Source organism: Polypterus senegalus, chromosome 6 (assembly GCF_016835505.1).
Source record: "Polypterus senegalus isolate Bchr_013 chromosome 6, ASM1683550v1, whole genome shotgun sequence".
Classification (NCBI taxonomy): Eukaryota; Metazoa; Chordata; class Cladistia; order Polypteriformes; family Polypteridae; genus Polypterus; species Polypterus senegalus.
Genome location: NC_053159.1, coordinates 77,966,694 through 77,983,269, shown reverse-complemented (window position 1 = coordinate 77,983,269; position 16,576 = coordinate 77,966,694). Strand labels below are relative to the sequence as shown.

At 37.7% G+C, this 16,576-nt stretch overlaps 1 protein-coding gene across 6 annotated transcripts in view; it reads left to right on the top strand.

The window, feature by feature from the left end:
• The window catches only part of LOC120531198 (serine/threonine kinase 11 interacting protein), a 136,995-nt gene that overhangs the window by 14,246 nt on the left and 106,173 nt on the right, over window positions 1–16,576 (top strand). For all 6 annotated transcript variants that reach the window (XM_039756387.1, XM_039756384.1, XM_039756388.1 and 3 more), the window contains exons 3-4: window positions 1,740–1,942; window positions 12,630–12,704. In XM_039756387.1, the coding sequence (XP_039612321.1) occupies window positions 1,740–1,942; window positions 12,630–12,704 (278 nt within the window). The remainder of the gene's footprint in view (window positions 1–1,739; window positions 1,943–12,629; window positions 12,705–16,576) is intronic.

Sequence of the window (16,576 nt, the reverse complement as noted above, 5' to 3'; positions counted from 1 at the left end):
GCTTTTCCCCTTCAGCTACAGTGCACTACTGTTAAACTAACTAAGGTCAGGAGTCTTGTGTGTCTTCCACTGCAAATATGAGTGCCTGACTGTTCTTGTGAGGTGTGCAAGATTTTAAAAACTTGGCAGCAGCTGCAGTTTGGCACTTTGAGGTACTTTCTGCAAATGTTTGTAGCCAATTGACAATGTTTATTTACAACGATAATGTACCCAGCCAGTCGGTGATTTTTTGGCTGATTTGATAACCTTAACATGTATGGCTTTAAAAAAACTATTATTTGTAGTTTTTTATTCTGGAATTATTTCAATGAGATACTGTAGCGGAAAAAGCCAGTTTTCTTTTGCTTGTTTACAAGAGACACTTTAGTGTATTAAGTACCATCTACACGAACAACAAAAGTTCCCAATGATTCAGAACCCACATGACCAAAGTGGAAATATGGTTAAATTATTCTCATCATGGGTGGCATTAAAATCAGATGTTTTTAATCAAAAGTTATTGTCTGCACAACTGTGTTTTCAGAAGTGAGGTCCTCCTTTTTACATTTCATGACCAAATGGGCATAGTTGACACTAGCCATAATCCTATAAAGGCATGTGATCTGTGAGATAGATTATGTTTTGGGTTTAACTTCAAGTTCCTGTTTCAGCAGTTTTTGGCTAAAGTAAGCATAGCTGACGCCAGTTGAAGCTGCTTTCATGGTAAACACATAGAGCACAGCAGTGGTGCCAACTGGCCACTGATTGTGAGTGCAATATCTGGAAAACTCTGAATATAAAAAAAAAGATAAAACCAGATGGAAAAGTAATATAAATAGAACATGTTATCAAAGAGGCATAGAGAAAAGTCATGAGATGGGAGACTTAATAGTCAGCCTCACTTTGTGTGTTGCAGAACATTTTAAATATCAAAAACTACTTTGCTTTTTAAATATGGAAGGAGGGGCATACATTATGTAAATGTGCCCCAGCAAATGCACAAATGTATTATCACAAATGTATTATCAACGTGTAATACAGCAAAATGGGCTATGCATGCAGCAAGGGTCACTATAGGGCAGGGGGAAAGAGATTAGAATTTATAACACAAGATGTACATAGCCCCACTACTGAAATGAGAGGAATACTGCCAGAAGGTGGTCAAATGTATGTTTATACTGTGGCTGTAATGGACTGCAGGGACTCCTACTTGGCTGGGATGCCTTCGTAATGGAAGGAGCAGTTAAAGGAACTTGCATTTGGCTACATCTTCCCCGGGATGACAGAGGGCAGCCACCCTGCCTTGCTGCAGTGCCACAGTTTTTGAGCATGGAAGATCAACCCTGCTGGGGCCCGTGGCCACCGTTGGGAGCGCATGGAGAATGGCTGAGCCCTTCTTTGCAGGGCTGCTACCACACCTAGAAGTGCGGCCTGAAGGAGATTATGGAACACCTTGAACACTTCCAGGTGCCCTATAAAAGGGACTGCCTCACTCCATTCAAGGAAGCCAGAGTTGGGAGGTGGTGGACAAAGCTTGCTGGAGGAGGAGTGAAGGTGATGAAAAGGAGAAGAAAGGACTGGGTAGTTACTGTATTTGTGCTACGCATTGTGCTGATGTGGACATCGAGAAAAAATGCTTCCCTACGTATAATAATTGTGTGTAGTGTAATAGACTAACCTCTGTGTCTGTTGTGTCAGGGGTTTGGTGAACCGTATAACCCCTGGTGTCCGCAAGCTCAATTATCTGTTTCTTTTACCAGGTGACATTGTTTTAAATGGTAGCAGTACTTTAACTCTTCAAGCTGCTAGCCTCCAATACCTTACACGCCTGTTTGAGCAATTTCTACTTTCAAGGAAACACCAACATGGCTTTTTGGCTCTTCCTTCTCATCCTGCTGATACTGCCTCTCTCTTGCAAGTACAGTTCCTTTTTGACATGCTGCAGAAGACCGTTTCCCTTAAGGTAAGTCTGTCTGAAATAAATAAGCAGAATCTGAAGTTATCCAAAAAGGATTTTTCAAGTTCCTTTGAGTAGTAAATGAAAAAGTATTTTAGTGTTTTATCCATTAGAACAAACTGCTGAAAAATGTGGGTTGTTTGGCATCATCATAACTGAGGTAATGGCAAGTTATCAGAATGCAGTATAAGCTAGAAGTAGAATGTTTAACAGTCTGTTCCACCAAGCAAACAGCATTTGGTGTAATTTTTCATCAATGAAAATGATAAATGACTTCCATACATTTTGGTTTTCATTCAGTCATTTTATTATATTTAAAATAGTAATTTCTAAAACCCTTAAAATCTGTACTGTTCACTTCAGTTGCCTTAACTAACTCAAAATTTTACACAAATCTAAACTTCCTACATGTCTGCATCCAAGTTTCTGCTTTATTTGTAGTTTTAAAATTTTTGATTTTATGTCACCTCTGTAATGTTTATGAAACAGTTGAAGTAGGGCTACTATTCTGTTAATTGTCGCTGCTTCATTAACAACATATGAGAGTGGTCAAATTAACAACACATTTAGGAATATAATCACAGAATTTTTTAATGCATTAATCACATACGTAAATGCCAATTAATCAGCATGTTTAACTTGAACAAAAAACTTTTAAAGACTCCAGTTATATTAGGCATGTATATTTTATGTGTACCTGTAAGGCAAAGTATTAAAGTCACTTTTCAGTGGCAAATCAGACTTTTTCCATTTGTGGTAAGTACATTCTGTAAATTTGTTTCGCTAACCTACCACTGCAGTGAAAATACTTCCACAAACTGTGCAGAAATGCTTTCTAGGTTCTGTTCATTTTTTTTTTTAAATTTGTCATTAGAATAAGTGAGTAGTAGTTGCTTCATCATTATTGATGACTCTGTTTAAACTTATTATTTCTTTATTTATTTATTTTTAATTTAGGTACATTTTAAAAATGAAATTTAAAAGCACACTTAATCTTGCCCACCCATAGATATAAAAATATTTAATAAACTGTTGATCACATTCAATAGCAGCAATCTTATTAATTTTCACTTTTCATAGATTGTGTATTGGTAATTATTAAGACTTGAAATGAAATGTTAAAGGAACTCCTTGTTGAACCTACCTTGCCACAGATGCTTAGAAGCAGCAAGAAATGTATGCAGAAATGCACACTGTTTCACACACTTTAATAACAAGCTAAGAGTGATTCTCTTATAAAATTAAATGACAGATTTTTCTTTTCCTCTTTCAAGTAAATTTACTATGATGGAATGCTAACTTCTATAAGGTTCAAGGAACAACAGAAACCTGATGAAATCGGATATACAGAGCCCTTTGATTTGAATAAAAACAATAGAGAATATACAAAGTTATCCTACAGTTTATCTATACTAATAAACTGACTGACTGACTCACTGACTCATCACTAATTCTCCAACTTCCCGTATAGGTAGAAGGCTGAAATTTGGCAGGATCATTCCTTACAGCTTCCTTACAAAAGTTGGGCAGGTTTCATTTCGAAATTCTATGCATAATGGTCATAACTAGAAGCTATTTTTCTCCATTTACTGTAATGGAGTTAAGCTCGAAAGCCGTGGGGGGCGGAGTTTCATGTGACATCATCACGCCTCTCACGTAATCACGCATTATGTAGAAAACCAGGAAGAGCTACAAAAAGCGCTGAAGAAAACATGCATTATATAATTAAGAAGGCAGCGAAACAATTAGAAGTGAGTGAGTGACATATAAAACCATATTCAGCAGCTCACATGAACTGATGCAGTCCGCAGACAAAAAGCAACAGTTCCAAAGAGTGCTGAACAAAAACCGAATTACACTGCTACGCTCAAAAAGACAAACCGCACGCCGTGACGCAATAGTAGAGGCTTCGCCTCTAGCGCCGAGTCCGAGGTTCGATTCCCGAGAGAGGATGCACTAAGTATGTACGCGCGCTTCTCGATTCATTTTAGCCTCGCATCCCCTTGATTTGAGACTTATGAAAAAAATATGCGGTTAACACAGAAAGACAGATCACCAGTTGAAGCTTTATGAATAATGGATACTTTATTCGCGATCAATGATTGTTTTGGTAAAGCCATACTCAGTGTATTTATTAGATGAACGGTAAAAAAGTAAGAGAGAAGGGAGGGTAACTTATTGAGGCACACAGGCAAAACCACAAGAGCACGCGGGCTCGATGTACTGTAGTCTTGGCGTCAACTCGATCTGAATTTGTGATCACATTCAAAAATATTTCTTTTCAAGTTCTATTTAGTCCATATGTGTCAAACTCAAGGCCCACGGGCCACATCCGGCCCGGCGTGTAATTATATCTGGCCCGCGAGATCATTTTTATACTGTATTATTGTTATTAATGGCCCGGGGATATGAAGCGCTGGTAACACAATAAACTACAGATCCCATAATGCAGGGCTTCAGCTGCCTTGCCGAACACTGACCGCGTTAATCAAGTCTAGCTTATGATGCTGCAAGTTATTGCGAAGCTAGCCCACACGATGCCGAAGAGAAAAGGTGATTCTGAACATAGAGCCTTTAAAAACCGATGGGAGGCTGAGTATATGTTTACTGACATTGCCGGTAAACCAGTGTGTCTCATTTATGGAGCTAATGTGGGCTGTAATTACAGAATTTAATCTAAGACGGCACTATGAGACAAAACGTCAAGATAACCTGAAAGACCTGAATGCAATGCACAAGATACAGAAAGCAGAAGAGTTAAAGAAGAATCTGACACTTCAGCAGACGTTTTTACCCGTGCAAAATCACAAAGTGATTTCAAGTGAAGCTGCTTTTATGGGAGACACAAATGCACCAGTGCAGCTTGCCCCACTTTCCCTGTTGCCAGTAATGTTGAACCATGTCGGCACAACGGTGTTCCCAAATACGCACTTTGCTGATAAACTGAGCACACTGAGTTCGCACAGCGCTTTGGTGACTTTGAAGAACAAAAAAAGAATTTTGAGTTGTTTCGCAACACATTTGCCATCGATGTGGAAACTGCACCTGTGCAGATTCAGATGGAGGTGATTGAGCTGCAGTGTAATGGCACACTGAAGGCAAAGTATGATACTGCATGGCCCGCACAGTTTATTTACTCCATTCCCGCAGAAATGCTCCAGCTCCGTCTACATGCGGCTCGAACCTTGTGTATGTTTGGTAGCACATATCTGTGTGAGAAGCTCTTCTCAGTCATGAAGACTAACAAAACAGCACACAGGAGTCGCCTCACTGATGAGCACCTGCAGTCCATCCTGAGAATCTCCACAACACAGAACCTCACACCAAACATAAACAAACTTGTTGCCAAAAAAAGATGCCACGCGTCCAGCTCTGATAAAATGACATGAGAGCAAAGACAACTGAATGATTTGATTTGTTATTGCTGAAAAGAACAAATTTTATTTATATTTCCAGGTTTTGTTATGCACCATGCGCCTCTGTTAGGCTCTGCCTTTGCGTTCGTCTTGCCCCGCTCATTGAGGTTGTGGGATATTTTTGTGTTTTTTGTTTATTTTGTGGCACGAGTCATACGCGGTTTTCCAGCCGTTAGTGTCTGATCGCATTTCATTGATCAACATTAGATCAGCAATGGAAAACTTCTCTAAGCATTACAACTATACCTTTTTTCCTCCGCCGTTTATGAATGCTACATTTTTCAGCGGCTTTTCCTCTCTGTTGGTTAACGGCACCCGAGTCAACCTGCAGTACCGTCGGAGGAAACGTGGAAAAAGGGCAGGTGTACATGCGAGGTTTCGGCGTCTATGGCCCTGTGTTTCTGATGTGGATCATCCATCTTTATCTAAGGATTATCTGAGAAGGCCGGCGTGCTTGATACCTGTTCTGCCGGGATTACCTGACGTGTTGTTTCCCGCTCCCCGTCCGAGACGCCGAGTTTGCCGAGGGAGTAATCCCGGACTTCTCCGTGCTATCCCTCGTATTCCAGGAAATGCTAATGTGATGGCCGCTGTTTCTATGACTCTGCCAGCTAAGGTAGCACTGATTAATGCACGCTCTATCGCAAACAAGTCATTTATTTTGAATGACTTTTTTACTAGTAATAATTTGGATTTTATGTTCCTGACAGAGACTTGGCAGCGTGATTCTGATTTTACTAATCTGATAGAGTTGTGTCCCGAGGACTGCTCTTTCATTAGCACACCGCGGCATACTGGCCGTGGAGGTGGGATCGCCATGGTTTTTAAGAAGTTATTTGTATGTCATTTTATTCCTACCATTTCATATAAGACTTTGAACTTCAGATTGTTAAAGTTGGCGTGTAACCCCAATATATTGTATTTTAATTTATCGTCCACCTGGTGCGATTAGTCCTTTTCTTACTGATTTTCAAGATTTTTTATCCACCATTATTAAGATGGATAGAATAGTAATGCTTGGTGACTTTAACATCCATGTGGATGATATTTTATGTAGTGTGGCTTCTGAATTTCTGTGTATCACCGACTCTTTTAATTTTATACAACATGTTGTTGGCCCTACTCATAGTGGGGGACATACATTGGATTTGGTTTTTCTTATGGAGTTGGTTTGAATGATGTTACAATTTGTAATGTAACCTTTAGTGATCATAAATGTGTTTTGTTTGACTTGTCTTCAAATTTAGAGCTGTCACCCTGTGTTAACTCTAGGCGTACTCGTTTTATTAATGAGTCAGTGATCAATCAGTTTGCTGATTTATTTGTGGCATCTGATGCCGGCAGTAATATTGACAATGTTGAGTTAGCAGTTCAATGTTTTAATGACCATTGTACTGATATTTTGAATAAGATCGCTCCTCTTAAGATCAGGCAGCGTTCTGTTACCCACTCAGTTCCTTGGATGAATGACTCCATTCGTAATCTTAGGCGTTCCTGCCAAAAGCGGAGCCTATGGAAGTCTACTAATCTGGAAGTTCATCATTCATACTTAAAGGATTTACTTGCTTCTTTTAATTCTTTGGTTAGGGATGCTAGAACAGCATACTTTTCTAATCTCATTCAGACTCACAAGCGTAATCCCAAAGTGCTATTTGATACTATTCACAATATTATTTCTCCATCTCAATCTGTTACTCAGGTTTTTTCTGACAGTGAATGTAATAATTTTCTTAGGTTTTTTATTGACAAGGTTAATGTTGTTCGGGCTAATATTGCTCCAGCTGTCTTACCTAGTGCTCTCCTTCACTTATGTTCTGAGTCTTTTGTGTTCTCAGAAGTTTCACTTTCGGATCTTTCTGACTTGCTCAGGAAGATGAAACCTTCATCATGTACTACTGACCTGTTGCCAACATCATTAATGTTAAAATCTTTGAGTTTTATTGGTCCGTGCCTTTTGAATATCATAAACTGCTCCTTGAGATCTGGTGTGGTCCGTATTTTAAACATGCTGTAATTCAACCGTTGTTGAAAAAATCTAATTCTGATGCCTCTATTTTGAGTAATTACAGGCCAGTTTCAAAACTACCTTTTATTGCCAAAGTTTTAGAAAAGGTGGTTGAACAGCAACTTTGTACCTTCTTAGAAAAGCAGGGGTTCTTTGATTCTTTTCAATCTGGTTTTCGGAGGCGACATTCTACAGAAACAGCTCTTCTAAAAGTTTTTAATGATCTTTTAATTGCTGCTGATGCAGGCAGGTGCTCTGTACTTATACTGTTAGATCTTACCGCAGCTTTTGATACGGTAGACCATCAGATCTTAATTAATAGATTAGAGCTGTTAGGTGTCTCTGGCTCTGCTTTGGACTGGTTCTCCTCTTATTTGTCAAATAGGAGTTTCTCAGTCGGTCTGGCTGGTTTTCATCTGACTCTGCTCCTTTGACATGTGGAGTGCCACAGGGATCGGTTCTTGGACCTGTACTTTTCTCTTTATATATTCTTCCCTTATCACAGATTCTTAACTCTTTCAAAGACATCTCGTATCATCTGTATGCAGATGATATACAGCTCTATTTTTCATTTAAGCCTAACCAAATTAATACTTTGGTCACTTTAGTTGATTGTCTGTCTGAGGTTAACGACTGGCTCAGTAGTAATTACCTGCAGTTGAATTCAGGAAAAACTGAGGTACTAATTGTTGCTCCTCCTGTTCTTCATTCTGAGATCAGTTTAAAATTATCTTCTGTCTCTCCTGTTATTAAGTCGAGTCTACGTAACCTTGGGGTTATTTTTGACCAGTCCCTGACACTTGATGAGTATGTACGGTCAGTCAGCCGCTCGTGTTTCTTTCATTTAAGAAATCTTTCAAAACTAAGAAATGTTGTTTCTAAATCAGAATTGGAGATGCTTGTTCATTCTGTTATCTCTTCACGGCTTGATTACTGTAATGCTCTCTTTACAGGTTTGAGCAAGTCCTCTCTGTCACGCCTCCAGTTAGTTCAAAATGCAGCTGCCAGGCTCCTAACTCGTGCTAGCGGAGTGATCATATCACTCCCATTCTGTACACACTGCACTGGCTCCCAGTGTTTTATAGAATTCATTTTAAAATTTTGGTACTCGCTTTCAGAGCTTTGCATGGACAGGCCCCTGAGTACCTAACCAGCCTGCTCCAACGCCATACAGTTTGCCGGACTCTAAGATCTGGTGAACAGGGCCTTTTAGTTGTCCCATGCACTCGGCTAAAAACCCGTGGGGATCGTGCCTTTCAGTCTGTGGCACCAAGACTATGGAACAGCTTGCCTTGTTGTCTGCGTCGAGTCGAGTCTGTTGATTCTTTTAAAAAACAACTAAAAACATTTCTTTTTAAACAAGCTTTTAATTAGTGCTAAATAGTTCCAGTTTGTTTATTTATTTGTATTTTGTGTTTGTATTTATTCTGTATTTGCTGTTCAGCGCTCTGTGACCTCTTGTCTGTGAAGGGTGCTATATAAATAAACTACTACTACTACTACTACTACCATGTTCATATTTGAATTTGTATATTTTTGACAGGATATATTTTTATGGAGAGCAAAATCTTTTGGGATATTTAAAATTTAAGTTTATTTTTTATATAAAATTACATAAGAGTAAAGAAATTTAAATGTTTGTTTCTAACTTGTATAATTTAGACAGGATATATTTTTATGGAGAGCAAAATATTATAAGTTATTTAAGGTTTGAGTTGATTTATTCCGGAATAATATTCTGTCGACTAAATAAAAATTCCTTATATTTAAAATTTAAATAGAACTTGAACAGAAACGATAGTTCATAATATCCTTGCAGACTTGCACGTAAGAGCGGGAGTCATCCGTTTTAACAAGCAGCGTATGCACTGATCTGAAATAGCCTGCCCATTTAATTATGTAGGAATGGATAGATAAATTAAGATTTTGTACAAATAATGTTTTTCATTTTTCTTCCTTCATGGATTCTGGCACTCCCAGCAACAGTTGCTCGCACCCCAAAGACTGTATAAGTGTGTGTGTGTATAATATATATATTTTTACACACACACACACATATATATATACATACACACATATATATCTACATATGTACACACACAGCTATTTCGTATCAGTGCAATACGCTGTTTGTTAAAACGGTTGACTCCTGCTCTTACGTGCAATAACAAATCAAATCATTCAGTTGTCTTTGCTCATATGTCATTTTAGAGCTGGACGCCTGGCATCTTTTTTTGGCCACAAGTTCGTTTCTGTTTGGTGTAAGGTTCTGTGTTGTGGAGATTCTCAGGATGGATTGCAGGTGCTCATCAGTGAGGCGACTCCTGTGTGCTGTTTTGTTAGTCTTTATCACTGAGAAGAGCTTCTCACACAGATATGTGCTACCAAACATGCACAAGGTTCGAGCCGCATGTAGACGGACTTTTTTTGTTCTTCAAAGTCACCAAAGCGCCGTGCAAACTCAGTGCGAAATAACTCTAGTAAGCGGTAAGTGTTCGGCAAGGCAGCTGAAGCGCTGCATTATGGGATCTGTAGTTTATTGTGTTACCAGCGCTTCATATACCCGGGTTTTAATAACAATAATACAGTATATAAAATGATCTTGCAGGCCGGATATAATTACACGCCGGGCCGGATGTGGCCCGCGGCCCTTGAGTTTGACACATATGGACTAAATAGAACTTGAAAAGATATATTTTTTCAAATGTGATCGCGCAATTCAGGTAGAGTTGACGCAAGACTACAGCCTGCATGCCTCAATGAGTCATCCTCCCTCGCTCTTACTTTTTACCGTTCATCTAATGAATACACTGAGTATGGCTTTACCAAAACAATCATTGATGGCGAATAAAGTATCCATTATTCGAGTATGTAGAGCGGGATATATATATATACATATATATATACCCGCGAGATCGCAGGAGAAGTAGTGTGTTAAAAAAGCTAGAAAAAGAAAAGGGAACATTTTAAAAATAACGTAACATGACTGTCAATATACAGTATTTGTTTTGTGAGTGTTACTGAGTGTTGCTGTCATCAAGGATTTGATTATCATTATTTCTTTCAATCAGGTTCGTATTTGTAGGATGTGTTGTATTCAAGTTACATTCCGTGTTTGTCAATCGTTGTAAAGATGACAGGTTTCATTCATCGATTCGTTTCTTACTGCATCAATAAACAGCTCGTCTTCTTCTTTATCTGAGACCTGACACACTGCATGCACAGGTTTTTTTTACACTGTCTTCCTTTAGCGGGACATTGACTTTTTCCACCGTGTGCTTTGTTTCCACAGTAGCTGCATTTATTAATATATGCTTATCAGACGCTTTTTTTTTGCTGCCTTTTCAATTGTGTAATTCGGTTTTTGTTCAGCGCTCTTTGGAACTGTTGCTTTTTATCTGTGCAAGCGTCAGTTCACGTGAGCCACTCGGTGTACTTGCATCGAAGGTTCCCAGCTGTGCTGGTGCCATCTCGTGCTATGTCCATAGCTTTATTTAATGTTACCTTAGTCCTGGCACTTAAAACTTTCTCTCGCAGTTTCGCTTGAGTTTGTGTCAAACACCACCCTGACCATCTCATCTTCCTCTCCATAAGCACAGTCCTTCACCCGTGAATATTTACCCGTGGCAGTTTGCTATTGGATTGCCGCTGACGGACGGCCTTATATGGGCAGGCACTAAATTACAAACGCCAGCGGCAGCCGGTCTATGAACTTAATTTAAAGTGTAGGTTTACATCGTGCTTTGTTTCCAAGTAGCAGAACTCATGAATATGGTTGTATATGTCACTCGCTCGCTTCTTATTGTTTCGCTGCCTTCTCAATTATATAATGCATGTTTTCTTGAGCGCTTTTTTGAGGTCTTCCTGGTTTTCTATGTACTGCGTGATTACGTGGGAGGCGTGATGATGTCACACGAAACTCCACCCCCATATATACATATGTATATATATATATATATATATATATATATATATGTATATATATATGTATATATATATGTATATGTATATATGTATATATATATATGTATATAGTATGTATATATATATTATATATATATAGTATGTATATATATATATATATATATATATATATATATATATATATACATATATATATATATACATATATATACATATATATATATATATATATATATATATATATATACATATATATATATATATATATATATATATATATATATATATATATATATATATATATATATATATATATATATATATATATGTATATATGAATGGCAGCATCACTCACAACAGTGACAAAACAATTACATTGACAATCATGTTATGTTATTTTCAAAATGTTTCCTTTTTTTTTCATTACTTTAACGACTACTCTCTCATGAAGCTGGTATTTTGCTAGTATGTAATATAACAAAATATGTATGCTAAGGGATTTAATTTCAAACTTCAAGAAATTAACAGCAACGTTTAGTTTTTTTGTCTTATTTTTTTTTATACTATTCTTCTGAACACTTTAGTACAGAAGGTTTTTAGACATTGTGTATAATATAGTTTTTACAAGTATACTTCAGGGCAATGTTCCCTCTAAGCTGAGTGTGTGAGTGATCGCTCACACGAATTCAGAGCGTCGCTCATACTTCCCGCACGATCGCTCATTCCGACAGCGTCACTCGTACTTATCGCGAAAATCGGTGCTCATAAATTTTTGGCTTAAACAAAATGTCGCTCATAAACAATGTTTTTTGCTCACTATATGCTACTCCTTAGAGGGAACATTGCTTCAGGGTGTGCCATATTTTAGCAAAATGTGAATTTAACGGTGTCCCAAATAAAGGATAATCCTGAAAATAGTAATAGAACCAAATTTTGAACGATATCTGTTAATAACCAGTAATACACTTTATTGCAATCTAAGTGGGTTTGAATATGTTCTACCTATACAGTTTATTATTACAACAATTGCCTCTGATTTAATTTAAAAGTGCTCGTTCACCTTCTACTCTTAACAGCTTCCCTGAGTAGATATGATGGTTATAATTAACATATCCATTTGAAATGCACAGTTATAAAGGTGGATTTACTAAGACATAAAAGGAGAAGTACATTTTTATTAAGGGTCTCCAACACTTTGAATGTAGATAGTGTGATGAGATGAAGAGTTAAAAATGTATTGTCAATATTGATGCTGTTTGGCTATAGTTCACTATATTCAAGTATACTTTGTCACTGTGTCCAGCAGATGGTGTCATTCACCTCTACATTTTCTTTTTCTTTTCTACAGTTGGTTAATCCTCTTGGATCAAAGCTCCAGTCACCAGTGAAAATTCTCCCTTTTAAGTCACTGAAATGCTTGGAGGTATACATATTAATTATAATATCCTTGAATATAATTTCCTCTCAAGACATCTGACAAACATTTTTTATAGTGTATATTTAATGTGCCTGTAGGGCAGCACGTTCTAAAATCTAACATATTGATAAATATTTTTGTTAATTTCAGTAAAAAATATTTTGTTGTCCTTTTTCAGCCTTTATGAGGAATAAGTAAAAGGATTTGAGTCAGAATCTGAAAGGGGTGTTCTGTACTGATAATTTTGTAAACAACCATAGATTGCCTCCTGTGCACAAAAATATATGAATTACACTATAGATCACAAATACCAAGATTGCCTCCTGTGCACAAAAATATATGAATTACACTATAGATCACAAATACTAGAAACTTGTTTTTTTTTGTATTGTTTCAGTACCAAGTCAACAAAAACGCTAAAAACTATGACCGTATATGCCTGCAGTTAACACAATTAAACCATGGTGATTCTCCAGCATCAAAGAAATTCAGTGTTCAGTCCAGTGCTAGCAAGATCATGTACACATTTTTTTATGATGTTGACTGTGTACAGTTGTCAGTGTTGATTACCCGGCCCAAAAGGTCTGTATAACTAGTCAGTATATCCTTGATTTCCTTTGAGGTTGTGAATTCATAGAGATACCACACCCCTTCCTGTTCTCCAGATCTACCCCGGGTGAGTAACAGCTGTTCCTTCAAAGTGTTCTTTCCATGGGACATGCTGTGCCAGTAATAAAGATGTGAAGTCTTCTACATAACAATGGTTGCACATGGAAGATGAAACATTTTGATTAGCATAGATAGTACTTATGAACTTTACAATAAGTATAATGTTAAAAAATACTTTATTTGAATGGTCTTTCTTAAATATGTCAAGCTCAAAATATTTTGATAACCCTGCAAAGATATTGTTTAGAAACCTCTTTTCACTTTCTGAGTCAAGTACTGCTGATACAGTAGACTTAAAGTATTCAGAATCCATGACTTACTGTGCACATTATTGTGTTATTAGATTTAATTTTAAATGAATAAATGTCATTTTTGCCCATCAATCTACACTCAATAATGCATAATGACAAAGTGGAAAAACTGTTTTGAGAACGGTTTCCAAATTTATTAAAAATCAAAAACTTAAATCTCTCATTTAAATAAGTATTCGGAGCATTTGCTGTGGCACTCCAAATTGTGGTTAGATGCATCCTGGTTGCTTTAATTGTTCTTGTTGAGTCTAGAACTTGATTGGAGTTCACCTTTGGAAAGTTGAATTGATTGGACATTTATTTAGAAAGACGCACACCTGTGTATTTAAGGTGTCACAATTAACATGACATATTGGGAGAAAAAAATTTAAAAAAGCCATTACGTCCAAGGAATTTTTGACATACAATTGTCCTGAGGCATGAATGCATACGGCTATGAAACCATTTCTAAAGCTATAAATGCTCCCAGGAACACAGTTGTCTCAATAATAACTATAATAAGGTAGAAGTTTGGAACCACCAGGACTTTTCCTAGAATTAGACATCCAGCCAAACTGAGTAACCATGGGTAACAAGGGAATTGGTTGGGAAGGCAACCTAGAACTGGATGTCACTGTAACAGAGACTTAGAAGTCCTGTGCTGAGATAAGGAGGACCTGTTGGATGGACTGCCATCTCGGCAGTTCTCCCACAGTTGTACATTTAATGTAAAGGGGCAAGAAAAAAATGATATTTTAAGGACTGCAAGACCATAAGGAAATCATTATTAGGTTTGATGAGATCAGAGTTGAGAACTCTTTGGGCAGAACTCTAAGCATTGTGCCTGGTGAATACCAGGCACTGCTCATCACTTGTCTAATACAATTCCTCTGATGAAGCAGGGTAGTGGTCTGCGACAGGAACAGGACAACTGGTCAGAACTGGAAAGCATGATGTACCCAAATATAGCAAGGTCCTTGGAGAAAACCTGCTTGAAAATGCATGAGACCTCGGAATGGGTTGAAGGTCCACCTTTTAGCATAACAGTGATCTGAATTTTACAGGCAAGACAACACTGGAGTGGCTTTGGGACAAGTCGGCGACTGTCCTTGACTTGCCCAGCCAAAGCTCAGACCTAAAACCCATAGAACAAACTGTGGAGAGACCTGAATATGGAAGTTTCAGACTCTTCCCATCCAATCCAATGAAGTTTGAGAGGATCTACCTAGAGAAAACTAAAATGCCAAAATCCAGTCGTACAAAATTTTTAAGACTTGCTCAAGAAGACTTAAAGCTGTAATTGCTGCCAATAAGACTGAATTAATGGTCTGAATACTTCTATGAATGACAGATTTCAGTTTTTGATTTTTAATAAATTTGTAAACCTTTCTGAAAGCATGCTTGCAGTTTGTCATTATTGGTTATTGAGTGTAGATTAGTGGGTAAACTTAAAAAAATTATTGATTTAAAATAAAATCTATAAAACAAAGTGTGCACGAAATGAAGGTACTGAAAATGTTTTTTTTTTTTATCAATCCGGACACTTTTTACAGAAAATGCCCTCATCCTTGCTTCCAAGCAATTGGAATAAAACTTTTTTTATTTGTATTTTTTCAGTTTGTCTGGATCAGATTTTGCAATCAATTTTTCACCCACTAAACCAATTTCCTTTAAACATTATGCGTACTTGTCTCCAGTGACAATGCAATATATCGTCAGTTTTTACCTGGGATCTGTACGTTAATTACATCAAATTAAAATTCTCATTTCTTTATATTATCCATCCATCCATTTTCTAACCCGCTGAATCCGAATAGGGTCACGGGGGTCTGCTGGAGCCAATCCCAGCCAACACAGGGCACAAGGCAGGAACAAATCCTGGGCAGGGTGCCAACCCACCGCAGTTCTTTATATTATACTTTTAGCAAATGTACACACACACACACACACACACCCACACACACATATTATGTGTGTATGTGTGTGTTTATATAGATATAGATATATGTAGATTCTTTAAACTTCAATTTAGATATCATGCTTTTGTCTCTCTTGTTTGTTTTCACAACATTGCATAATTCTAAAAGTGCTGTCGTATCATTGATATATTTACTTAATATTATACAGTGCATCCGGAAAGTATTCACAGCGCATCACTTTTTCCACATTTTGTTATGTTACAGCCTTATTCCAAAATGGATTAATTTTTTTCCTCAGAATTCTACACACAACACCCCATAATGACAACATGATAAAAGTTTACTTGAGGTTTTTGCAAATTTATTAAAAATAAAAACACTGAGAAATCACATGTACATAAGTATTTACAGCCTTTGCTCAATACTTTGTCGATGCACCTTTGGCAGCAATTACACCCTCAAGTCTTTTTGAATATGATGCCACAAGCTTGGCACACCTATCCTTGGCCAGTTTCGCCCATTACTCTCAAGCTCCATCAGGTTGGATGAGAAGCATTGGTGCACAGCCATTTTAAGATCTCTCCAGAGATGTTCAATCGGATTCAAGTCTGGGCTCTGGCTGGGCCACTCAAGGACATTCACAGAGTTGTCCTGAAACCACTCCTTTGATATCTTGGCTGAGTGCTTAGGGTCGTTGTCCTGCTGAAAGATGAACCGTCACCCCATTCTGAGGTCAAGAGTGCTCTGGAGCAGGTTTTCATCCAGGATGTCACTGTACATTGCTGCAGTCATCTTTCCCTTTATCCTGACTAGTCTCCCAGTTCCTGCCGCTGAAAAACATCCCCACAGCATGATGCTGCCACCACCGTGCTTCACTGTAGGGATGGTATTGGCCTGGTGATGAGTGGTGCCTGGTTTCCTCCAAATGTGACGCCTGGCATTCACACCAAACAGTTCAATGTTTGTTTCATCAGACCAGAGAATTTTGTTTCTCATGGTC